Below are 26,604 nucleotides of genomic sequence, written 5' to 3' on the forward strand. Positions count from 1 at the left end.
CGTCCACGATCTGGGGATGCTGGGGCTATAAAAAAAACACATTATTACGGTGACTACCGTTACTGGGCTTTATTTAGCCTTGTGTAGCCGAACATCCGGGCACTTGTTGCTGTGCGACACATTGGGGTACCTGCAGACGTAGCACGATTTCTGGAACGTCTTCTCTGACGCCCCCGAGGTTGGTGAACGCCTTTCCGTCTCCGGCGTGTTTGTTCGCCCTAGCGCCTGGAACCGGTGCGCGCGGGTTTTCGCCTCGGCAAGGGCCACCTCTGCCCGAGCGACCTCTCGCTCAGCTTCAGCGCGCAGACGCCGCTCCTCTACTAGCTGGCGCTCGCGGTCCTCGCGCTTCCTGCGCTCCGCAACTTTGCGTCGCGCATCCTCTGCAGCGTAGAACACCACTCGCCCCTCCTCGAGCAGGCGCGCTCATTTACCGGCGCACCGGCGGAAGGCATCACCGTGCTTGCGCACCGACTGCGCATACAGCGGGTACGCCTCGCCTTCTAGCCGGCGCGTATCCAGCGCCTCAACCAGCTTCGTGCAGTGTTGGCGCCACGCCGCTTCGGCTGCCTCTTCGCTCGAAGTCTCCTTCGTTGCCTTCGAGCCAGCCGGCGGCGCTTGCGTCTCCGCGATCTCGACTTCGCGACGGACGGGCTCGCGCTCCAAGCGAGCCGAAATTGGGCGCCCAACTCTGGATGACGCTGGTTGTGGTGCATGCGGGCGACGTAGACCCGTCGCGGTCATTACGCCCTCTCAATCAACTAGCGCAGGTGATTCGGGGCGGCATATCGCCAACGCCCCCTCTTCGTCGTCCTCTTCTTCGGGGGCGAAATACGCCTCCACCTCGTCGTCGGGAGGGAAGGTGCTCCAAGGGTCTTCCCCTTCACCCACCTCACGGATCATCACGTGAGGGCGCTCATCCTCTCTGGCCAACGCGGCCATGACCCTCTCGAATGGCCGCCTGCAGCTCCTCCGGATTCATACCTAAGCAGACAAAAACCTCTAGCTTAGGTCGGCAGCCTTTTGTGCGCATTTTTCGCGGTAACGTCGACGGGTTAGTAGGTGTCGTTGCATGCCCGCGGTTACGCGAACCCTTCGGACGACCAGGCCTCCTCTTTTCGGTGTTGACCTCCACTCTTGGAGTCTCTGGCGTAGGTCTCACACGCCTAGCCATGTACACCTTTTTCCTTGGCCGGCCTCTCTTCTTGGTCGCAGGGTTTATTACGATCACGCGCGTCTTTTTCGCTCGCTTCGGATGCAATATCACTCTGTTCGCAGACAGAGTCTCGCTCGCTTCGTGACGGTGCTTCACTAGCACCCGCGTCTACGCTCGCGTCCCTCGGAGGTTGATCATCTCATCACTAAGTCTCCGACTTTGTATGACGCCAGTTTACGCTTGGCATCATAGTAGCGCTTCTGCCGATCTTGCGCATTCTGCGTTCTCTGCGACACTTGCTCACGCAGCTGGGATAAATCCCACATGCGATCATGCCGTGCATCGATCGCGCGTCGCTGCAACTCTTCTTCTGCGGCGGCGTCCTGCTCGCGCCTCGCTGCAGAAGGTTTCTTCGGCTGAGTCCCATACATCAATATGGCTGGACTCACGCCCGTCGAGGAATGAGGTACGGTATTATACCCGAATGCGATGTCGCTCAATCGCTCGTCCCATGTATTATGGTTCTCCTCGATCAGCGCGCGCACCATGTTAATAATGGTGCGGTTTACCCTCTCTACTGGGTTTGCCTGGGGGTGATAAGGTGGCGTCAACTTGTGTCTCACGCCTTGTTCCCCGAGTCATTGATCAATGGCCTTATTTTTGAACTCTGTGCCATTGTCCGACAAGAATACCTATGGCGCATCGTACCGCAAGAAGACCGCTCTCGGAGATGCTGCAGGATTGTCTTCGCACTCTATCCAGCGGGTGAACAAGTCTTTGAATATGAGAATATATTCGTTTCCTCGAGCGGTCTTTGGTTTCGGCCCCATGACACCTCCTGCTATGATCTGCCATGGCCGAGTAATCACTCGTTTTCCCATCAGGCCGCTTGGCGAGCGCTGCTCGACTTTGCATTGCTGACATACGAAGCATCGTCGAACATACTCAGCAACGTCGGTGTACATACCGGGCCAGTAATGATACATTGCGACGCGCACAAGTTTTCTCACGCCCCTGGTGACCGCCTGATGGCTCGTCGTGACACTCTCGCAAGATCTCTGCTTACTCTTCTTTTGGCACGACGATTTTCCATGCCGTATCGTCATTCATAGACGCTGGCAATTTCTCATCTGGACCGAAGCTGGCCGAAGTAGTACAGCTGCCCGCCGTACATTTTATACAGCGGACTATCTCACGGACCTTTTCGCAGTATCATTCGTCCTGGGTTTCGCTTGCCCATCCGACTGCCTCGACTGGTACTGCGTCTTCTTCGTACATACGCGACAATGCGTCTGGTACGGCATTTAGCAGGCCTTTTCTATGCTCCACAGTGTAGACGTGGCCCTACATTTCTAGCGCCCATCTTGCTAGGCGCCCGGTGGGATTATGCAAGTTGCATAGCCACCGCAAACTACTGTGGTGCGTGACGACCTTAAATTGATATCCCTCAATATAAAGTCTGAACTTCCATTATAATATATAGCCCATATGACAGCGAGACATTCTCTCTCTGTGACACTGTAGTTTCTCTCGGCTTTCGACATTGTGTGGCTAGCAAATTCCAAAACCGGCTCTTCTCCGTTGATTACTTGGAAAAGTACCGCGCCGAGACCGGTGTCACTAGCGTCCGTCTGCAACACGAACTGTGATTCGAAATCTGTCCGATGAAGAATCGGTGCAGACGCTATCAGCGCTTTCACTTGTTGGAAAGCGTCTTGCTGTTCTGTCCCCCACTCATATTTTCTGCCTTTCTTCGTCAGGTGATGGAGCGGTTCAGCAACGGTCGCGAATTCTTGCAAGAATTTGCGATACCACGAGGCCATTCCTAAGAAATGTCTCAGCTGTTTCAGGTTTTTCAGCGCTGGATACGCCACAATGGGCGCTACCTTCTCTGGATCTGGCCGAAAACCATCGTGATTAACCACGAAAACTGGGCGTATACTGTTCCGCGTCTACCCGTGGAAGTGACTATATACCTCGTGCCCTTCGCGTACATGCCGACTTTCGCTTCATTATGTCATACTCAAAGGACCCTTCGGCGACATGAAGGTTCAGCCAAGAATTCACTGATCAAGATAATGAAAGCCCTTACTTACCTTTACCTATCCCAGATGCAGCTGAATGCAATAGACTTCTGGCTGGAAAAGCTTCAGCTTTCGGTAAGAGGATGCTTATTATTTATTGATGCTAAAGGACATAATTTTTCGATGAGAATTAATGAATCAATTTTTTTCTGTTTTAGGCTTATAATATTTTTGGCATCTAAGTAGCGTGGTACAAAATGTACTACACCCCATTTGAGAACCTAATCACTATAAATGAATCCCTGACGCATACATTTCTTTAGGCTTAATAACGTTAATGTTGCAAGTATGAATAAATTAGAAGCTATCATTTACGTCAACACGTTTCAATATGAAACGGATAATAATGACTATAGGCTGTAAGTTTTGATTATCAGAGAAAATTTTGAAAGAACGTCTATTTTGACGGGCGAGAGCCACCAGTTCTTAGTTGAAAAATGTTGTGCACTACCGGAGGAAAAAGATTATCAACATTAATTCTATAAATATTATTATCGAGTAGACATAAATATTTCCGATTAGGCTATTAATATTAAGCTATGTTAAAAAAAAAAAATTACAGAGTGTACCGGCCTACACCGTTTTCATTATAGAGAATATACAGTTTTTCGCGTTTTTATATATCTAAACACCATATTTAAATGGATATGACAAAATCATTGTTTTGTTAATAGTTATAAATCAAGCGATACACTAATATCTATCAATGTGAAGTTAAAAATTAATGGCTAGTTTTGTTTTTTCACGCTTCGATTCGTGTAAATAACATAAAAAGAGATTTTCTTTTAGCCAGGTTATGATCATCATTAGATTAATCTGAGAAAGATTATAGTATCTAATTAGTATTGTAACTGAATATAGATTTAAATAAAACAATTGCCCTGCACACAAAATTCTCAAATGCAGTTATTCAATCAGTTTCAAAAAAAAACCCAAATCCCTTCCATACTTCCAACGTGACGTATAAGAAATTTGAAAGATCTCAATTAAAATCAAAAATAATAAATTTTATATTAAAATATATTATTCTTATTAAGTACATACGTTAGTTACATTTATATAATACTTTTACATACAATCAGATAGTGGAAAACGTCAATTTCTTAAGTTTTTTCGAAACAATAATTCTTTTACTTATTATAAGTCATTTTTTAAACTTAAAAAATCAGCTCTGACAAATTGATAAATGTATTATTAGATGGTTTAGTCCGTTGACATTGTTTGGCGGAAAGATCAAGGGATTGAGGGTAGTGCTGTTCTCTTGTAAGCTTGTGCTGTGTCGCCAATGCTTGGGAGTAGGTGGTCCTGGATCTGGTTCCGAGCAACCCGTCAACCAGAAAGTCGTCACTTTGCCCTTGCCTTTGAGCTCAACGTCGCCTCTCAACTCGAGATCAAACGTACCGTACTTGTCGAGGATATCCTTTGTTGCTCGTGACACGTGGATTTGTAAAGCTGCGAACAAATGTTTTTCTTAATGTTAAATTGAAAAGTAACATAATTATTATTGCTGTTAATAAAGTTATGGCGTCTTGCGTAAACCGGACGATTCCATCCTAGAGGCCGTGTTGACGGTGTCGCCAAAGAGACAATAGTGTGGCATTTTCTGCCAGACGACACCCGCGCATACAGGGCCACTATGAACGCCTATCCGCACGCTAAGCTGTGCGTCCTGTTTGTGTATTATCGTGAACGATTTGACTGCGTCCAGCATAGCCAGGGCCATCAGGGCTATCTCTTTGGTGAGCTCGTCGCCGTTGCGTTCGGGCAAGCCCGAAACCACCATGTAAGCGTCGCCTATCGTTTCCACCTGCGTTAATAATATCGTTTTAAAATTATTGCCATTTATAAATGTATATGTGTCAATTTTTTTTTTTAGTTTTTTGAACATGTAATCGGATAAACTGTACATTTTATTCTGTACTTGTAATTTGGTATATTATTCAACTATTTAATACTGCTTTATAAAGTACTAATTATTTCAAATGTTAATTATTGCTCCATCAAAAAATGTTTTAGTTTTTAAAGTCTTTTTCATAGATAGTTTCTAACGCTGTAAAAAAAGATAATTAATAATAAAAAATAATATAGCTCTGAAAAGAGCTGTTGACAAATGTTTATTTCTACGTTAAAAAAATGTGGTAGCTCTGAAAAGAGCAGATTATAAATGTTTATTTCTACGTTGAAACATATATGGTAGCTCTAAAAAGAGCTGATTGTTCAGAAATGATTATTAGACAAAAATAATGTAGCTCTGAAAAGAGCTGTTGACAAATATTTATTTCTACGTTGAAATATATGTGGTAGCTCTGAAAAGAGCTGATTGTAAATAGGAAGTATGGTAGTCCTAAAAAAGACTGATTTAAAATTATAGCTAGATTCTTCTATTGAGCCTTCATGAGGCCCTCACGTCTCTAGTCGAGCAACTGTTGCTGCTTTTCTTTGCGTCGTTTTTCAAGCAACTGTAGTTCCTCTTTGCGTCGTTTTTCAAGCAACTGTAGTTCCTCTTTGCGTCGTTTTTCAAGCAACTGTAGTTCCTCTTTGCGTCGCACTTCGAGACGCCGCCATCGCTCAATCAATCGTTGCTTCTCGTCGTTTAAGGTGCGCTTGCGATAGTTCATCTTAAGGACCATGATCCTGAGTGACTTGTTATCCTTTCCATAGACTGACATCGTAACTTCGGTTCTTGTTGCTGCTGTAGTCAGAAGGAGCTGATCGGATAGAATGACTGCTCATACGGACGACACGGGCTTTATATAAGGTCTACCTGACTCTGACCTTTCGACCCTAATGACCTAACCCCTCGGTACCGAGAATTATTCCTGAATACCCCCCCCCCTTTTTTTATTGCTAGAGAAAAAATTCGAATTTTTATATTTCTAAAAACTAAACTTTTCTCTTTTTTACATAACATTTTTACATTTGTCAAACTGTATTGATTTTCTCCACTTTTTATACACGTGTCAATATTGCACGCATCAATAAACCAATTCCAATTCAAAACGTTTCCAAAAATAAAATATCCAGTACAGTTATTTACAACAGTAAATAAAATGTGTACTTTGAATAGAAGATAACTTTTATTACACCAATATTTGAGACCGTAAATTTTAAAAATAAAAATTTGCTTTATCTCATTATACCTCACAGTGTTCTCAGAAGTAACATCCCTGACTTGCTTGATCTCCCACAGAAGCTTTTTCGTCACGTCGACGATCTTCTTCTTGGTAACCTTTTTAATAGCCACCCTCTCGCCTTTGTAAATGTCCACAGTGGTGAAAACCGTCGTCGGCGGCAACGACTCGCAGCTCGCCTGCGATCCCCGTCGCATCCTCTGCTCGAGTCCGAAATTCTGAAAAAATCGCCATCGTCAGCAAAACCAACCCTTGATCATACCCCTCAAAAAATCTATCGTACTCACTTCGGTCATAGCCTGCTGAAGGTTCATCTTCGAAGAGAAGGGCCGACCGACTCCAGAAGCAATTCCTCCGGTCTTATGCGCCAGGACATGTTGTTCAAGTCAGCCGACAGTCGCATGTGTCTATATAGCCTGAAAGCGGCAGCGTTTGTGGCTAGAAGGAGGACGGCCAACGCGAGGCTGAAGTAAGCGACGAACGTGTAAGCTTTCGTTCTGGACGAACAGCCCGGCTAATTACCCAAAAAGCCGCACTCCGGTATGTCCGGCGGTAGTCCCTCTCGGCTACCCGGTCAGTGGATCTTCTTGCCTGGCACTGGACTGTACTCGCGATTCAAGCCCAAGTAGTGCGCTACTACCTCGAACCTGCCAATTGTTTTAGATTGATATTTTTTTAGATGTACATTTGGAGATGGAATTTTCTTTCTCTTGATTTTTATCTGATATTTGTTTAGGATTGTTTTGTTTGGTGAAAGAGGAACTATTTTTTTTTTTTTTCAAAAAAATAGTATATCTTCCAAAAGTGTTCCAACTAGACGTGGACTTACTTGCCCGTGATGGGATCAAGATCTAAAATGCTATAGTCGGCGTCACGGTCACCATTGTCGTCGATGCGGACGTGTCCGATGATGTCGATAAAGTCCCTGTCCCACATGCGTCGGGTGATAGCCAATCCGTCCCTGATGTCCCCACCCTCGGATAGGGTCTCGTTCAAGACCATCCCCAGCAGGTACACACCGTCGTAGATGCCCTGGCCACATAGATGCGTACGACCGCGTACGACTGCGTTCGACCGTATACGAAATTGTAGTGGTGCCAACAGGAAAAATATCACTATAATATGGTGTAGCGTATCGCATATACCCAAAACAGAGCACCGAGCCTCAAGAAGAACAAGCTATTTTGTACACCTGATTTTGAGGTTAGATAATAAACATTCGTAAGAACAATAACTCCAGTAGAGAGAATTGTTATTAAATGGTAGTTCATCTTAAACAAACCCATTTTTATATAATAAAAATGATGATCGATATTATTTAAATGAAATGAAAGAAGATGTTTTGAAAAATAGCAGAAAATTACAATCAACATTTTACAGGTATGTACCATAGACATAATAAGTATAGACCGCGGATGAGATAGGAGGAAAGTGGCTCCCGGTGCGAGAGAGAGAGAGACTGCTCTAACGAGAGCAGTCCGTCTCTTTCTAATGGGCGGAGCAACGCTTGCACATGCGCAGCAAACTGAGCGGATCGAAACAGCGAGTCGCGAGACCGACAACGCGAATATTTTTTTATTTAATTAAACAAAGTTGTTTTTTTATCATCGGAGTATGACAAATTCACTCCATACTATACAATAAATAAGTAGATGGACTTGCGAATAAATAAAAACGTAAATATTAACGCACCGAACCGTAGATAAGTTTACTAACTTTTTTTTAATAATTGCATGTTGATATTAATAACAAAAAAGTTAAATTATATACACCCCCTTATGACGAAAAATACTATTTAAATTTGTGATAAATCTATTGATATACAATATAAATATGCGACTCTTCTACCGAACGCTTATACGCTTAGACCCTTAGAAATAGAAGTAGAATCACTATTAAGCTAATTTAAAACCTAGTTTATTATACATAAACAAACTTAAACACAACAAACATTCAAACATACTTTGAATACTTCTGACCACGCACTTGATGATTGCGATGATTGTACGATTCGAAGCGACGCGGATCAAGCAGCTTGCACCGAAGATTCGAGGGTTTGTAATAACGAAGACTTGATGACTAGTTCAGAAAGTAGTACTAGCACAAAAAAGGCTGATGAAAACTGCATTAATGTTAAAATTGGAGAAGAAAATCATAATGATCCGAAAAACAGAAAACGGTACGAAAATCAGACGCGTACATGTAATAAATATATATATATATATATATATATATATATATATATATATATATATATAATATACAGACGTGCATGCACATTTATATTGCACGTTACAGTATGTACATATATCAATATTGATTGTAACTTCATTGTACTTATCATCCTTAAATAATTACTGAAAAGCTGAGTGTGAACCAGAAACCAGTAGCAAAAGAAAAAGATATGGCTTAATTATTAATAAGAGCACAGAATGGTTTACGCAAAACGATTTCAAATCTCCGCAAAAATGGAAGAAGTTTCAAAAGTACGTCATATATAATCGGAAAAACTTAAAGAATACTCGGCGCAAAAATCGTCGATTAAAGAAGAAATGTACAGATTTTAAAAATTTGATTAAATCTTTGAAATCTTTGAATTTTTTGTCGGACACTGCTGGAGAATTTTTAAATGTAAGTTATTTAATCTTATTTAGAGAACTGTGTATTTGGATTTTTTTGGGATACACGCGACTAACAACGTTTTTTGCAAAAATGTATAAAAACTGGTTTGATTATTTACTTTCGTTCTTTGAACATTGTCATCGTGTACTTCCATAGGTATCGCTTCCACCTCATGTGCAAGAGTTGATTGCCGCTATGTTGAAAGGTAAAAAAGTTCGCCAGTTTCCGGAGGACTTGAAAAATGTTGCCATGACGCTACATTTTATTCACCAAGCGGATGCAACTATGTGAGAAAAAGTTTTTTGAAAGTTTTACCTCATCCAGCCACGTTACGTGATTGGTTGAAAACAGTAAATTATAATCCAGGGATTTCAACAGAAGCTTTGGAAGCAGTCTCAAATTTGATTAAGAAGAATGATATGCAGAATAAGAAATTGTATTTTAATTTAACTGTTGATGAAATGGCAATAAGAAAACACATGCAATGGGATAAACACAGTGGAAAATTCGAGGGCTGCGTTGATTTAGGTAAAGGAGACTGTGCAGTGAATGATAACACTCCAGAAGCTACGAATGCCATCGTCTTTATGCTTGTTTGTATAAACAGCCATTTTAAAATACCTGTAGCTTATTACTTAATTAACGCTTTGTCTGGAGTAGAAAAAAGTAATCTTATGAAAGAGATTTTAATGGAATGCCATATGCGTGATATCGATGTTCGAAACATTACATTTGATGGTGCTTCCTCGAATATCAGCATGGTGGAGAATCTGGGTGCCGAAATTTACGACAATACGTCAACTTCATTTTTTTTAAATCCTGTAAATGACAAGATCATTTATGCTTCTTTAGATGGTTGTCATATGCTGAAGTTAGCCAGAAATACAGTAGCTTCTACGAATATTATTGACGGCGATGGTCAAGTTATAAGCTGGAAGTACATAAAAGCGTTAGTTGATCTTCAAGAAAAAGAAGGACTAATCGGCTTAATCGCAGTAGTTTAGGCTTATGTTTGAATGTTTGTTGTGTTTAAGTTTGTTTATGTATAATAAACTAGGTTTTAAATTAGTTTAATAGTGATTCTACTTCTATTTCTAAGGGTCTAAGCATATAAGCGTTCAGTAGAAGAGTCGCATATTTATATTGTATATCAATAGATTTATCACAAATTTAAATAGTATTTTTCGTCATAAAGGGGTGTATATAATTTTACTTTTTTGTTATTAATATCAACATGCAATTATTAAAAAAAAGTTAGTAAACTTATCTACGGTTCGGTGCGTTAATATTTACGTTTTTATTTATTCGCAAGTCCATCTACTTGTTTATTGTATAGTATGGAGTGAATTTGTCATACTCCGATGATAAAAAAACAACTTTGTTTAATTAAATAAAAAAATATTCGCGTTGTCGGTCGCGCGACTCGCTGTTTCGATCCGCTCAGTTTGCTGCGCATGTGCAAGCGTTGCTCCGCCCATTAGAAAGAGACGGACTGCTCTCGTTAGAGCAGTCTCTCTCTCTCGCACCGGGAGCCACTTTCCCATCTGCATGTGGGTACCCCAATAACATCAAGTTTAAAAATTACTATTTTCACAATTAAAATTTGATTAATGTAACACATCCTCTTGACGTGCCGCACGTCGTGCTGTCACTGTGCCGTCCAGTTGCTGTCTCGACATGCGTCCTAGGGCGTCTGTACGCGACGGCACAGAGACTGCACAGCGACAGCACGCGTGCCGCGTGCTCAGAATGTTGCATTATTAATAATTATGGACTTTAATTAGTAAAGAGCATACATTTATTACTTGTTTTATTCTCTCCAAACCGAATTACATTTAAACATTATTTTATTACATAATTCTAATTATTAGCGATAATTATTAGGTGCAATTGTGCATCAAATTGTAAGAAGAGTTGTGGCTCAGAGGCTAGAGCTTCGGACTTCTGATCCAAAGATCGTGAGTTCCAGCCCTACACCCGGCAGATTTTTTTTCTTACATAAAATTTTTTTTATACTATATAACAAAATTTATTAATTATTTATGATGTAGATGCTTAGTTATGCGTTCTAACTAATTTTTATTTAGCGTTATTTTTATATGCGATAAAATCGCTCCCCGCCGGCCATATGCCTGCATACGAGGAGCATGCCGTGCCGTGCGAAAAATACGCGTCCACGAAATCGGGAACATGCGCGCAAAATGCCTGCATACGAACGGCATTATGCTCGCATTTTATCGGCACCCGTGCTGGACAGATCCACCACGGAAGCAAGCAAAATGCTCGGTCATATGCTCGTCATATGACTTTCATGTGCGGATGCAAGTGGACCGTCATGCGTGCCCATTTCGTGCCGGCACGTTTTCAGCATTTTCAGAGCACGCTGTTATCTGGGTCCTATCTCATCCGCGGTCTATACTTTATTATGTCTATGGCATTGTGGAGCATTAACCTCAACTATGAAATAAATTCATCTTTTCTTTTTAATTCATGTTAGTTTTATTTATTTCAATCAAATAATACATTGATTAACTTGTGCATGAGAATACTTGAAAATTACACGAATACTTGTAAATTATAAATAAATATAAACTTCAAAATTGTTAGAGTCGACCCAAAAGTATACAACATAATTACTTATAAATTAATTATACTTATCATCTTTAGTAGTTTGGAAACGCTTATTGAACTCTATCATTCCTTCAAGAACATACTCCATACACTCATCTTGTTGTTCAACTGGTACCTTAGACATTGCTATTGTCAATAATTTTGAATAAGGATTTGAAGATGGCTGCTCGACATTGGTTGATTGAAAGTTCTTCTTTAAATTATCTAACGTTGTTACAATAATGTTACTTATTTTTTGCAAATTTTGATCATCCTTATTCATAAGTTTTATCTTTTTTTTGGCAAAATTGTCGTATTCAGGTTCTTCCCTAGCAGCAGTGTTTGATTTATTAAAGTTGGTTGCAGGTGTTGATTGTGGAAAAGGAATGAACTGTGGCTGAGTGATTACTGGCATACATACAGCAGTGGATGTTGATGACGAAGGCCTGGGTATATAAGGTAAAGAGTGAGGAGGAGGTACGACAACATCATTTGGAGTATGCTGCAAGGCAGTTTGCCAGTATTGAGAAGCTTCAGAAGAATGCAAAGATGCTGTTGGATACTGCAATGAAGCTCCAGAATAAGATGCAGTATCATTTGTATTAAAATATGAATATTCATGACTTAAAGTTGAAAAATAATAATTCACTGGTTTATTAATAGGTAACGGTGATGTCTGTTGTGCTGATCCTCCTGTGGGTACGTTGAACATGTAGCCTGCATTTCCATAATGTACTGCATTTAAAGTTGGTTGCACGTTGAGATTCGACAAAGGCTTTTTATGCTTGATTGCAGGTTTCAAAAATAACAACGACTCATAGTATGGAAAATCATTTTTTTCATCAGCTGCAGAACCAGTCGATAACTTTTCATCGGCTTTCTTAAATTGGGATACCAATTTCTGCCATGCAGCTACAATTTGGGGAACTGAAAGATAAAGATTAAAGTAAAGTAAAGTATTTGAGTATTTATATATATTATAGGTTAATTTTTCTATTATGAACATACCTGATTTTATAATGTTGAACTGATTCTTCAAATAGTCAAATAATTCTTTTAATTTTTGTATTTTTGTTCTGTGTACAAATATTCTTTTTCGGATTTATCATACAGTTCTTGGTTGTTCATAAATGTATTGATTAGCAAATCAATAAAAATCGATTCTTTTTGCTGTATCGACAATTCTATAGCTGTAACTATAATTCTTCTTATTTTCCCTATATAAAAAAGTCATGACCGGATGAAGTGAAGCCAAGAATGCGTCAATATGATTGGCTCATGTAGTGCGCATGCGTCAAAAGTATCGTTAGAATTTTTTGATTTCTAAAATTGATTCTAATATTAAAAATGTAATATAATACTATAATACATATCAAATTATAATTTGTGTCTTTATAATATTCTAGAGACTTTCTACTCTCGAGACTATTCTATTCTCGAGACATAACCTTAAAATTTTAAAAGGAAGTTGGCGACGAAACGGTGACAATTTTGAAATTTATATGAGCGCGAAATGAATCATATATTGTAAAGTTTGATATATTTCCGTGATAGAAAACAAATATTAAAAATATCAATCATATATTGTAAAGTTTGATATATTTCCGTGATAGAAAACAAATATTAAAAATATCAATCATATATTGTAAAGTTTGATATATTTCCGTGATAGAAAACAAATATTAAAAATATCAATCAAGTATTTATATTCCATTGAATAAGTTAATGAAATTATAGTCTACTACAGTGCGCGCAGCGCACTGCGCCAATTCTAGTAGTATATTAATCTACAAATATATTATTTATTTTTATAGATTCACACAGAATTTCATTGGAAAGTAATAAATTTGTCTTCTTTATTCTTAGGCCACTTGCAACAAGAAGTATCAGAATCAGCATGCAGAACATTGAACTAACTTGAGCCAGTACGAAATTTCCTGGAATCGTTCAAACTCTTTTCCGCTCGTTCCCACTCCCGCCTAGAAGTTTGTCTGCTTTTCGAATCAGTTGCAAGATGGATCGCCCACAGAACGACATGAACATCGACGATCGCATACATTTTACAAAAACTTTATTTTCTTAGAAGAATCAATAAATCATAAAGATTGCAATGTGTACAATACTTTAAATAGAAAAGAAATAATTCAAGAAACGTATGATAGAGTAACAAGCCACGCGTATGAAGAATTTGATGAAAATTTAACAATAGATTTAAATGAGATTATTGGTGATCAAGTTACCGTTGTCAATGTTAATGATGTTATTGATTTAACACTGTCGGATACTGAAGAACTGGGAATTTTATACGAACATAAAGAAATTGTTTTTCAGTTATTAAATTCAAGTACTGTATCCAATAATAAAAATGTGGAAAATCAACCAAGTGCTGAGTTGAAGATCATACCTTTTAAAGAAAATGCAGAATTTGTTACTGTTGCTATAAATGATGATATTGAAAAAAATTATTCAGCTAAAAGTGATATAGAAGACAATTCAGGTATGCATGACAAAGTGATACCAGAAACAAATGATGATCTACAAAAGATGAGAAAAATTAATGTAACGTCTCTTAAATGTTCCAATGAATTTCCACAACCCCTTTTTTTTACAAAGATGATAAGGCCAAAACCAAGGATTTAGCGATTATTCGTTCAAAGAAAGAATTTTAAAAATACAGCAATGAAGAAATTACAGCAGACTCCGTAAAAATTTTAATTTTAGCAATGACAGATTATGAAGATGAAATTATTCAAAGATTGTGTTTTGAATTCATTGTCAAATGCATAAAAAAGTTTATAGAGAAGAAACTGTTGTAAAACATACTACATGTATCTTTTTTTTATATTTTTGTTCATTTCTTTGTAAAAATTTTGAAATAAATATTTAAAAACAAATAATTAAAAAAAATTTTTTTTTATTACCATGTAATTGAACACTGCAATGTTACACATTTTTCTTTCAATTAATTATTACATTATTATTATATAATTTCATTAAAAAATGTAGCTGATTGGCTGGTAGGCAAATTTCCCTTGGAAGGTGTTTATTTCTGATAAAAATGTTAACTGTAACAATCCTCATTCCTTATGGATTTCTTAATACATCACCTATAAATATTAGTTAATGAAAATAAATTTTTAAATATTTACAATAACTTTACAATGATTTATAAACGTATTATAATTTCACTTTACTTACATTGACTCCTAGAACATAACATATATATATATATTTTTTTTTTATATTATTTTGTATTATAATTTCACTTTACGTACATTGACTCCTAGAACATAACATATATATATATTTTTTTTTTTTACATGGCATTTGGAACTCGAAAATTCATCGCCTCATCTACGCAAGCCTTCCACGCTGCCCTATCTTGTGTCAACCCCACCCAAGATGCACCTCTCCGATCGACACCCACCCGTCCTATTTCTACTAGATCCGCTTTTACGTTGTCCTCCCATCTACGTCTAGGTCTACCTAGAGGTCGCGTTACCATCGGCCTGCCCTTCATGACACGCGCTGCCGTACGGTCGTCTCCCATTCTCGCTACGTGCCCTGCCCATCCCAATCTGCGCGATTTTATTATTCTGTTAATATTTGGTGACGCGTACAGATTGTGTAACTCATCATTGTGTAGTCTCCTCCATTCCCCGGTTTCCTCATCTTTCTTCGGCCCGTATATTTTTCGCAAGACTTTATTTTCATATACCCTAAAATGGTTGTCCGCCTGCTTAGTGAGAGCCCACGTTTCGCACCCGTACAGAACCACCGGCAGTATTATTGTCCTGTATATTCTTATTTTAACGTTTTTAGACAACAGCCTCGACTTAAGTAAATTACTCACGGCGTAGAAGCAAGCATTACCCGAATGGAGTCTCTTATTTATTTCGACATTAATCTCGTTTCTATCATTTATGGTCGTACCCAGATACCTGAATTCGCTAACCTTTTCAAAAGTAAAATTCCCAACTCTGAAATCTTCCTCCCCTCTGCAGATGCCTAGCTTATCCACAATCATGTACTTTGTTTTTGATTCACTCACTTCTAACCCTGTATACTCCACCGCTTTTATGAGGATTTCCGCGTTTCTTGCTACCGTTTCCCTACATTGCATACTTCTGGTACAATACTTTTTGTCGTTGACATCCCAATGGAATAAAACCATTTATGCTTAATTATGGAATCACCGTGTGCTAAGTAACTGAAATAAAAATTTTCATTAAGTTTTATTAGCCTTTTATCAACATAAATAATATGCCTATCTATACTTCAATAAATGAGTATTAAATAAAACATTTAAATAAATATGCACGGTTTTGTTGAAACTTACTTTAGCGTTAAACTGAGGCGTAACTCTGGAGGGAGAGCAGGCCTTATACTTCTTTTAATCAATGCTGCATGGACTAAAGTGTATAAATAATCGAATGCTTGAACATTCATACGAGTAAACTGTATGAATTCCTCCTCATCATTCAATTTAAAGTAAGTAAAAACAGATCTATAACTGCCATATCCAGTTAAGTAATTATGCCGAATCAAAGGTTTACTCCACCAGCGTCTTAACCTTCTTCTTCTTCTTATAATTTCATTATATTCAATATATGCATGGCCTAATTCAGCAATCTCTCTTACAATCTCATAGTGATCCATTTTAAAGTTGCCTGCTAATAATTTATTAGATTTATGCTAAAATTCATTATTTCATAATTTCTAACTGTTGCATTGTACAAATTTTAGTCTTTACTCACTTTTCTTTAAGTACTTGTATGCAGGACTCAATACTTCTATAATTTATAGTTTTGTTATTGCTCCAAAACTGATGTATACTTGTATATATTAACCTCGAAAAAGTCTCTCTGAAGCTCGAATTTACCGATGGGAGTGCAGGTTTATTCAGTATTGACAGACTTTTCACACGACGTTTCTGCCATTGGCACTACCAGAAGTCACTATAATTTCGTATACGGTCGAACGCGGTCGTATGCATCTATGTGGCCAGGGCAAGAAGGCGCCGATGAAAAAGTTCACCTTAAAACATCCCGTACAAGCTTCGCAAAAAATATATAAATATTAAATACTAAATTATATGAAACAACATTTTAGATTATACAAGAGTATCTTATGCTCCCCCACTCCTAATACGAAGCTACGCGCCACAGCTGATAGCTGAGCTCAAAGCAGCAGTACAACAGCAGCGCCACGAGCCAGCCAGCGGCAACAGCGGGGAGAGCGCGCACCACGTGCCTATATCTATATATAGACCGAGCGGTGAGCGCAGCGGCGCAATTATAATGAGAGTAGGAGTAGAGAGCGAGCGGCGGCGCGGCGTGCGCATTATATTATAAGTGTGTAAATGATTTTGTATATAGGTGTGAATGAGTGTGTGCAAGTATGAATGTGATAGTTTTTCCGGCGGCTCGATTCCCGCTCTCTCCGTGGCCTATAAAAAGACCCGCACAACCCGTATTAGCTCACTAGCTCCAGCGCAACTTAAGCGCCTAGTCTCTTCTCAAGAGCAAATCACGCCTTGAGAAGATAAACGACTTAGAATTATTTTGAATCGTTTTTATACTTATAAAATTTCGAGTCAAGTACGATATCGTATCTTAAAGCGTATCAGGCCTACACTTGTCATAAATTAAAAGACTTGTCAAATACTTATAAAAATTTCGAAATAGAGCAGATATCGCAAATTCAAGCGTATCTACTTAAAATCTTATTTGTAAAAATCAAAGCGGATTTATTCATTTATTTTGTAACACAAAATATATGCAACAATTAATGCAATATTCTTATCCTTATTTATAATTTGAATATATTTATTTTGTTATAAAAACTTTTATTATTGAAATGAATTTCTACTACCTGGTTTCCCGGACCTGTCTTATATAATAATAATATACTACTATACTACTTTCCTATTTATGATCTGTTGTCAAAATTCGGACGATTTCTCACTATTTTCTAGGCACCGTGCTTATCAGCGTTTAGTTACCCGTACCAGGTGCCAGTTACGTTACTTGTATAATGTACCATTTCATGGATTTTTAACGCTGTAAAAAGAGATAATTGCGACAATGAAAAATAATATAGCTCTGAAAACAGCTGATTATAAATGTCTATTTCAACGTTGAAACATATATGGCAGCTCAAAAAAGAGCTAATTGTTCAGAAATGATTATTAGACCAAAAAAAAATATAGCTCTGAATAGAGCTGTTGACAAATATTTATTTTTACGTTGAAATATATGTGGTAGCTCTAAAAAGAGCTGTTTGTTCAGAAATGATTATTAGACAAAAAATAATGTAGCTCTGAAAAGAGCTATTGACAAATATTCCTTTCTACGTTGAAATATATGTGGTAGCCCTGAAAAGAGCTGATTGTAAATAGGAAGTATGGTAGTCCTAAAAAGGACTGATTTAAAATTATAGCTAGATTCTTCTATTGAGCCTTCATGAGGCCCTCACGTCTCTGGTCGAGCAACTGTTGCTGCTTTTCTTTGCGTCGTTTTTCAAGCAACTGTAGTTCCTCTTTGCGTCGTTTTTCAAGCAACTGTAGTTCCTCTTTGCGTCTTTTTTCAAGCAACTGTAGTTCCTCTTTGCGTCGTTTTTCAAGCAACTGTAGTTCCTCTTTGCGTCTTTTTTCAAGCAACTGTAGTTCCTCTTTGCGTCGTTTTTCAAGCAACTGTAGTTCCTCTTTGCGTCGCACTTCGAGCAGCCGCCATCGCTCGATCAGTCGTTGCTTCTGTAGCAACTGTTGCTGCTTTTCTTTGCGTCGTTTTTCAAGCAACTGTATTTCCTCTTTGCGTCGCACTTCGAGCAGCCGCATTCGCTCGATCAGTCGTTGCTTCTCGTCATTTAAGATGCGCTTGCGATAGTTCATCTTAAGGACCATGATCCTGAGTGACTTGTTATCTTTTCCATAGACTGACATCGTAACTTCGGTTCTTGCTGCTGCTGTAGTCAGTAGGAGCTGATCGGATAGAATGACTGCTCATACGGACAACACGGGCTTTATATAAGGTCTACCTGACTCCGACCTTTCAACCCTAATGACCTAACCCCTCGGTACCAAGAATTATTCCAGAATCCCCCCCCCCCTCCGTCAAACTTTTGGAACGCCGGCCCTTCTACTTTTATTGCTAGGTGTATACCTAATAAGGGTAAGACTCGGACACTAATATGCCAGCCTTTCACTGAGCTTTTATGACTGTAATCTTTTGTTATATTTGTAAATAGAAAGTAATAAAAATTGAGTGTTTAAGTTTGATGTCTGTTCTTTTGCATTAAGACTTGTTAAATTATTTAAAAACAGCCTGCCATCTCAGTTTTCACTTAACAGTCTTGGTTCGGCTTTGCACCCTGAACCCTATGGCTTTGGTGGCAAAAATACAGGTGGGTCATACATGAAAGTTGAATTCATATCATCTAGAATGAATTCAACTCAATATATTGTTACAACATGCCAACACAAATTAAGTTGCAAAATTTCAGCTCTCTAAGTATGATAGTTTTCAAATGAGAGTCAAAATAAAATTGTGAAAAAAGTAATCGAATTCAATCAAATTTGATTTTGCTGTCGCTTGAAAACTATCATACCTAGAGGGCTGAAATTTTGCAACTTAATTTATATTGGCATGTTGAAACAGTATATTAAGTTAAATTAATTCTAGCTGATATGAATTCGACTTTCATGTACAGAGCTACCTGCATTTTTTGACGCCGAAGCCATAGAGTTCAGGGTGAAAAACCGAACCAAGACTGTTAAGTAAAAACTGATATGGCAGTCTGTTTTTAAATAATTGAACAAGTATTCACGCAAAAGAACAGACATCCACCTTTAATATCATGGATTTAGCATGATTATGAGAGATTTGGTGGTTGAGAGTAACTGGCTCGCATACTGATGAGATTGAAATACCTGTGCAAACCTCATTGTATGGAACAAGACTGCATTAAGGTTTAAAAATAAACTGTGAAATCATTGTTGATCAGATATTATGACTTTATTGAAATCTCCTAACGATCAGGTCCTGGTGTGACCTTCTCTCACAAGTTGTCGCCGAGAACTGACGCTCTACTCATTAATCGCCGCCGAAAACTCGGGCCCGCTAAAACAAAGACGATCAGGTCTAGGAAGATAGCACCCATGAATAAAATTATTAATTATGACCAATCTTAATCGATTGCGCATCAAAAATTATAAACAAAATGACTTACAACATTTTTTTGCGCGAGTTCTTATTTCCAAGATAAATAATAAAATCAAATGGGTGCTGCTCGGCCAGCACCCATTTTTCAAATGCCTTCTTAAATGTTAAAAAAAATGCAATAAATTATTTAATTATCATATATGGTTTGCGCATTATGTGCGCCTATAGCACCGGAAGGAATTTTATAATAATTTTATTATATTCGCGAATAAATAACGATATTATAATCCATGAGGTTGGCAGCGCCCAAATCAGCATATATCGCATATGGGTAATGGGTGCTGCGCGTCGCGCGTAGCACCCAGTTTTCAACGGAAGCATTTTTCAATAAAATCAAGTAAATAAATAATTTAACAGGTATATATCGTTTGCGTAAAACGTGCGCGTGCAGCACCCGAGGTCATTTCTTAATAATTAGTTCTACAGATTATTTTTACCGTGCGTGCGTGACGCATTTAAATAGCCAGAAGGTAGTTTAACCTCAAAATTTAATTTCGGAGCAGCTTACCTCAGTGTGTATTTACTACATTGAAAATTTATATTTGTAAGTCTCATGAAGTCTTTTGGCTATATTTGTTATATTGGCAATTTATTTGTAGTGTAGTGAATTCCTTAATTAATTTCAACTAATTATTAAGAAATGACCCCGGGTGCTGCACGCGCACGTTTTACGCAAACGATATATACCTGTTAAATTATTTATTTACTTGATTTTATTGAAAAATGCATCCGTTGAAAACTGGGTGCTACGCGCGACGCGCAGCACCCATTACCCATATGCGATATATGCTGATTTGGGCGCTGCCAACCTCATGGATTACAATATCGTTATTTATTCGCGAATATAATAAAATTATTATAAAATTCCTTCGGGTGCTATAGGCGCACATAATGCGCAAAACATATATGATAATTAAATAATTTATTGCATTTTTATAGATCGGCCCTTTAGCCTCTCCGCACTGAAAGTGACCTTCAAAATCCGTGGAGTAAACTCCCTACTGAGGTCGTGGCAGTCTAGGAATGATTATAAACCACTCCTAACCGTATTGGCCTGAAGCCACGAATCGCCTTGTCGATTCGCGCATATGAGAGCTAAATGACGGAGAAACGTTAGCTAAAACTACTAATAGGTAGAATATATTATTAATAAAGAATAAATACGCCGCACTTGCTCTTATCTCTAGTAGCCCTCGGTTACGTCCGGAACACTCATTGGTGACTTTGAGTGCATCGATGACAATTTTTACACAGTAATTGTACTTGAATAATACAAAGTCAGTCAGTACACAATGCTGTACATAATGTCATGTATGAGAGCATGTGTGTAGGGTTAGGTTTTCACTATTAATGTGTACCTTAAAAATCATGTTTCCCCTTCAAGAAACATTGTAGATAAATTTATTGGGTAATATGATCCGATAGCTATAGACAGCCAAAATGGCTGAAAAAGATCGGAGAATAGCATTGATGCTTATGGGAGTCGAAAGTATTTTGATTAGTATAAATGCATTTAATCACATGTAACTTCTAAAGTTGGTCAAATTAGAGAGAATGATATTCTGTACATTTTTTCGCAAGTTTTAAATTATGTACGTCTGGGTGTAATATTTAAAACCATGTTTTTGAATCAAAATGGAGGTTAAGCACGCTCGTCTGCTACATGTCTGCTACGCGTTTGCTCCGTTTTGCTAAGCTTTGCGTCGCGTCGCGTCCTGCATTATTGTGCTTGTGCAGTGTTGATAAAATTTAGAAAAAATGTCAAAATCAAGAGAGTATTGCTGTGTACAAGGATGCAATAGTGTATCTGGTAAAAATAGCAGTCTAACTTTCCATAAATTCCCAAAACCTCAAAAGCAAATAGTGCTGAAAACAAACTACGTTGGAGCAGTAGAACAAGTAGATAGGTTAGTTGAATGGAGAAAAGCCTTGAAGATTAGCACGCCACATCCAAGAATGAGAGTATGCTCTCTGCATTTTAAGCATGATGATTATGTAACACCTGGTAAGCATTATAACGCCATTATGCAAGTTAAGGAGCATACATTATTTAGTTTGTAATCACACAACTTTTATTATAGATTATCCAGATAGCCATAGAATTTTGGTAAAATCAGCTGTGCCATCACTCAATCTTCCTAGCTTTTTCTTCTATAACCTTCCCATACTCAGTGTACATATTTTTAAAATCCTTTGGATGAAACACGCTTTCAAACTTTTTATCCTAGTTTGGATTTTTGTTTGTGGTATACGTGTATAAGCCATAGCATATACTGCCAGTTATGCGAACACTTCTGTGCTTCATCCATTCATCGTAATAGGCTTTGGTCTTTTCACAAATTTCAATAAAATTCCCTTGTAACCTTGATAAACTTTCTTCGCAACAGGTGCTTAGAGGACTAAACTTCTGTTGCTGCACATCTTCCATAACTTTATGGTCTTGCAAAAGAAAAATATTTTTTATTGCTTCAATCTCTTCTGGCGTGCTCAAAGTTGTTTGTTTTGGTTGATAAGCAGAATGTCTACCTTGTCTCTTATAAAAAATTCATGACATAAGTTTATATTTTTGGAGTGTGATTGATTGATCGTACAATGTTATAATCAACAGGTAATACTCACACGTGTTTACTTATATGACAGTAAGGTAAGTCATTCTTTATCAAATCAAAAAGAGCTTTCTTTTGATTGTCTTGTAGTTCTTGTACCTCAATTTTTCTTTTCTTCTGAATGCATTCATGTCTGCTCACGGTGCTGGCTGATATTTTTGTAACAGTAGGTTCTGCTTATATTTCCATTGACATTTGTTGTCAGTACACGATAGCTTGTCTATCTTTTCTAGTCTGTAAAATTCAAAAAAGTTTATGTTGCATTTCAGGACATACAATTGAATATAAAATAAATAAACATTAAATAAGGAACTTACGCATATATATGAAGTAATGTTGCCACGATGTGATTACATTGACCGCTTAAACCTGCCTTGCAAGAACATTTAAAATCACTGATCACACCGGCTTTATTTATTTTTCCTTCAATTTCATGAGGCTTCTCGCGTATGTGAGTCGTCTGCAAACCAGACGACGTTATCCTAACCTCACCACTTTGTCGTCAACTTCACCGCTAAGAATGATGTGTCCTGCTTTTAAAACTCGGTCAAATTCAATAAATTTTCGTTGGGCATCGTTCTGACCAACCGAATCAAAAATATTCTGCATGGAAATATACATATTTTATAAAAACTTAATCGGTTCCATAAGCTACAATGCTATTTCCCGATCTTGTTCAGCCATCTTGGCTGTCTATAGCTATTGGATCATATTACCCAATAGGGTATATATATATATATATATATTCATCAATTTATGAATATTTTCAAACAATGTCAATGCAGAGCAGGATCATTGACGTGAAAAGTAAGGTTATATGAACAAATCATAGTGGCGAAAAAATTCTACCGAGATTTCTTCCAGAAATCATGTCTGATTCATCGGGGTTTTCATCTAGATTGTACTTTGGAAACCTGCTAGATTTGAAAAATCTCGGTAGCTTTCAGGTACTTTCTCGGGAACGCTGCTACCAGGGAATGAAAGAACGGGAAAATAGCTTCAATTTAAGAAAAAAACGTTGCAAATGCTTGATTTGGTCAAAAGTTACGCACAGTTGAAAATACGGAAAAATCATTAAAAAAGATACAAATTTCTTGACTTCGAAAAATCATGCAATTTTCATGATTTTTTCATATTTTCAATTGTGCGTAACTTTTGACCAAATCAAGCATTTGCAACGCTTTTTTTTTAATTCAAGCTCTTTTCCTGCACTCTCGTCCTACCGTAATACATGTTCTGTTTATGCCTTTATCCTTTAGGTACATGCCGTTGAGCAATGGCTATTTTTCGACAAATTTAAGGGGCCTATAAAACAGTGTCACAAGGCACTTTTCCGGCGTTGGAACATGGTATTGCATTGTTCTAAACACGTATAATAAGAAAAAAAAAGTTGCGGGCACGTGCCCCAACATTTGTTTTTTTCGGTTATTCTTCAACCAGAAAAGAGCATTTTTTCCGTAGGATTCCCCATATACATAGTTAACATTAAAAAAGTCAATATCAAGTACCAAACTTTTCAATACAAAATAAGTTTAGTTTCAACTTATGATCGCTTAAAAACGATGACGCAGGTAGTTAAACTCAACAAGACAAAGACCATGTTACATGTCAGTGTAACTATAAGCTTATATCGTAAGCTTCAGTATTCTAAGCTGAAAATAAGCTGGCATTTTTACCAGGGGTTAAAATATATGTTTTAGCTCTATGAGGATGTTTGTCCTGCAAACATCCTCATAGAGCTCGAGCCAGAGGAGGCCAGTACGCGTTAGCACCAGGCCTGTGCCTAGAACCATTTCAACATGGCGTCGATGGCCAAAACCGACGTACCAGCCCGCAAGCGTTCGTACTCTCTCTCTCACACACTCGCGCCGCTGCGCGCTTCGCTCCACTATAGCGTGCGTGGGCTATACTTTGCGGCTACACGCGTTTGTGTTGCCGTTTTGCTGCCTTTTGCTGTTTAATTGTTAATAATTAAACAACTTTCAATTTCGCATATACGCTCTGCTTTCACACGAGACGTCATGAAAAAATAATTATGCTACTCTCTATCCTAACGAGAGTGCTTTAAAATTCTCCCGACAACAAATAGAAAATTATTCGACTCAGAGAGCATGCGATACTAGTGTCAGCTTCAAGTTTCGCTGCTCCGAGTCGTTTAATTCTACGTCGTGTGATAATATCGGTAGATATTTGTTCTCGGCCTGGCAACAAAAATCTCCGATTATTATTCACAGACTTCTCGTGTAAATTGCGTTCGAATTATTCGTATACGCCGCGCGAATAAATTCGAACGCCGCTCAAATCCGCCTGATTTGAGCGCGACGTAAACAACACGGGGATGCTCGTGTTTACGTCGTTCGCACGACCTTCTGAAATTCGCAACGGTTTCTTGCTCGCGCCGAAAATCGCGAAAATTACAATATTTGCGCGTTCCTTCCTAAGTAACCCACGAACTGGGCGCCAATGTAACGGGGTGTAAATCGGATCAACGAATAACGCGCTAAACGACTGGATCGCGTTTCCTCGATGCGGCGGAGGACTCCCCTACGTCCGCGAAACACCTCCGTTGCATGCAGCTGTTTCAGCTGCTTTTGTTTTGCTGGTTCTACGCGCCGCCTGACGCGTGCTCGGCTGCTTAACTGCGAACAGGAATCGGAAGTAAACGAGCGAGGTTTATAAATGACGAAAAAGCACGTTAAATAATAATAAGACTAGGGTATATTTCACTAGCGCGTCAAAACCGTGAGTTTACAAATATAAAAAATAATAATACGCGAGTCGCCAACAACTTTGCGACTCGCCGCGACACTGGAATAGTAGATAGGCTATAGGCATACCAGAACATAGGCATACTAAAACACCCCCCCCCCCCCCTCTCCTCTCAGAGTGTTTTAGTACCCGATGAGAGAGTGGGGATAATTTTTCCCCTCTCTCTCTCTATTATGTTTTGGAATGCCTATAATGTTCTCTACTTTTTTTATTTATTTTTTTTATTTTTTTTTATTTTACAGTTTATGCTGATAGAACAATTTCATGAGTTTGACGTTGTGCACTGCACAGGTCGTCTTATAGCTTGGATTATGATTTGGGCATACTGTGACACACTTAAAAGATTGTTTTGATGGATAGCCATACTGTTCAATATTGTGAACAGGAAATTTGAATCGTTGAAGCCATTTCTGTTTTAATGCACCAATGACAAAAATTTTTGATGCATTATATAAAGCGTCACGAAGCAAGTTTCCGATTTGAGAGTAGTCATGTCCATCCGTTTTCCACCTGATGTCATGATAATTATGTTTGAGCCATTTGTTTTCCCTTTTCATTTTGTCTGAGAGTTTTTTCCATGAGAAGGGATTTTTGAATGTTAGAATAATAGGATCTGCACTATTTTCCTTGAGAGGTATGATTGCTAATTCCTTTAGAATATAATCTTCTTCGGTTTGCTTGAAACCAGTCATGTCTACTGCATACTCCATTTTCCAATGCAGCTTAGACGAGCTTCTTGACATCTCCACTAATAGGATTGTACTGAACGATGCGATCGTGTAAGATCAGACAGTAGGCTGAAGTGTTAGCAGGAAAATCTTTTTTAGCCTCAAACTCCAGACGTACATCGACAGGAGCGCTCTTGAGAGATTCGTTTTGTCGTGAACAGTCAATAACTACGAGTGGTGCAAAGTTGAGAAACGAAGACTTTGTCAGCAGCGGTTGCGGATCTCTTCCATAGTAGGATTTTTGAAAATTAGCATACATATCATAGAGAATTACAAACTGATTTTTAGCTATGTCGAGATTCATATTGTTGTATGGATAATATTGTGAATTTAAGAAAAGTTTCACATTACTCAACTCACAATGGTCAAATCGACTGGCGTTTGCAGTTCTCATTGATTTTCTCTTTGTTTGCAGTCCAAGAATCACAAAACGAGGTTTTTCCAATTGATTTGATGTTTTCACTGTCCAGACGTGTTTAGTAGTGCTTGGGAGAAGAGAATATTCAAATAACTCCCAAGAACGGAAACACATGGAGATAGGATTATCTTTACCAATGAAATTCAATAGCTGGATTTTTTGTTTATCAGATGCAACAACATATGGCATCATCCACTCAATCGTTGATACTTTTACTTCGTAATCTTCATAAGTAGTTACACCAGATGCTACAGTACCTTC

General features: G+C 38.3%; 3 protein-coding genes and 1 pseudogene across 4 annotated transcripts; 1 reads left to right on the forward strand and 3 right to left on the reverse strand.

Annotated features, from left to right (window-relative positions):
• Nucleotides 1–2,947: 2,947 nt before the first annotated feature.
• LOC116416631 lies at nucleotides 2,948–4,013 on the forward strand. The gene is made up of 2 exons (XM_031925622.2): nucleotides 2,948–3,312; nucleotides 3,396–4,013. The coding sequence occupies exons 1-2, from the start codon at nucleotides 2,986–2,988 to the stop codon at nucleotides 3,417–3,419; spliced, it is 351 nt and encodes a 116-aa protein (XP_031781482.1). The 5' UTR covers nucleotides 2,948–2,985; the 3' UTR covers nucleotides 3,420–4,013.
• A 269-nt stretch (nucleotides 4,014–4,282) lies between these two features.
• Nucleotides 4,283–7,741, reverse strand: LOC103316576 (annotated as a pseudogene).
• A 3,755-nt stretch (nucleotides 7,742–11,496) lies between these two features.
• On the reverse strand, nucleotides 11,497–12,700 carry LOC116416632. Its single transcript, XM_031925623.1, has 2 exons — nucleotides 12,609–12,700; nucleotides 11,497–12,527 (listed from the first exon to the last, which is right to left on the reverse strand). The coding sequence occupies exon 2, from the start codon at nucleotides 12,310–12,312 to the stop codon at nucleotides 11,635–11,637; it is 678 nt and encodes a 225-aa protein (XP_031781483.1). The 5' UTR covers nucleotides 12,313–12,527; nucleotides 12,609–12,700; the 3' UTR covers nucleotides 11,497–11,634.
• A 1,833-nt stretch (nucleotides 12,701–14,533) lies between these two features.
• On the reverse strand, nucleotides 14,534–16,753 carry LOC116416633. Of its 2 annotated transcripts, XR_004226974.1 has the most exons (5): nucleotides 16,358–16,753; nucleotides 15,940–16,273; nucleotides 15,652–15,810; nucleotides 14,799–14,883; nucleotides 14,534–14,707 (listed from the first exon to the last, which is right to left on the reverse strand). XR_004226974.1 is itself a non-coding variant. In XM_031925624.1 (3 exons), the coding sequence occupies exons 2-3, from the start codon at nucleotides 16,257–16,259 to the stop codon at nucleotides 15,702–15,704; spliced, it is 429 nt and encodes a 142-aa protein (XP_031781484.1). In that variant the 5' UTR covers nucleotides 16,260–16,273; nucleotides 16,358–16,753; the 3' UTR covers nucleotides 15,637–15,701. The 2 variants fall into 2 exon arrangements, 1 of the variants encoding a protein (XP_031781484.1); XM_031925624.1 differs by lacking the exons at nucleotides 14,534–14,707; nucleotides 14,799–14,883 and having other exon boundaries at nucleotides 15,637–15,810.
• Between the last annotated feature and the right edge of the window lie 9,851 nt (nucleotides 16,754–26,604).

Source organism: Nasonia vitripennis (assembly GCF_009193385.2).
Source record: "Nasonia vitripennis strain AsymCx chromosome 3 unlocalized genomic scaffold, Nvit_psr_1.1 chr3_random0004, whole genome shotgun sequence".
In the NCBI taxonomy this organism is placed as follows: Eukaryota; Metazoa; Arthropoda; class Insecta; order Hymenoptera; family Pteromalidae; genus Nasonia; species Nasonia vitripennis.

Coding starts and splice junctions, on each gene's coding strand:
- LOC116416631 (XM_031925622.2), top strand. CDS start 2,986: ATGTCTCAGCTGTTTCAGGTTTTTCAGCGCTGGATACGCCACAATGGG. Junction 3,313..3,395: donor TGGAAAAGCTTCAGCTTTCG/GTAAGAGGATGC, acceptor TTTCTGTTTTAG/GCTTATAATATTTTTGGCAT.
- LOC116416632 (XM_031925623.1), bottom strand. CDS start 12,312: ATGTTCAACGTACCCACAGGAGGATCAGCACAACAGACATCACCGTTA.
- LOC116416633 (XM_031925624.1), bottom strand. CDS start 16,259: ATGGATCACTATGAGATTGTAAGAGAGATTGCTGAATTAGGCCATGCA. Junction 15,811..15,939: donor CGCCTCAGTTTAACGCTAAA/GTAAGTTTCAAC, acceptor TTTTTATTTCAG/TTACTTAGCACACGGTGATT.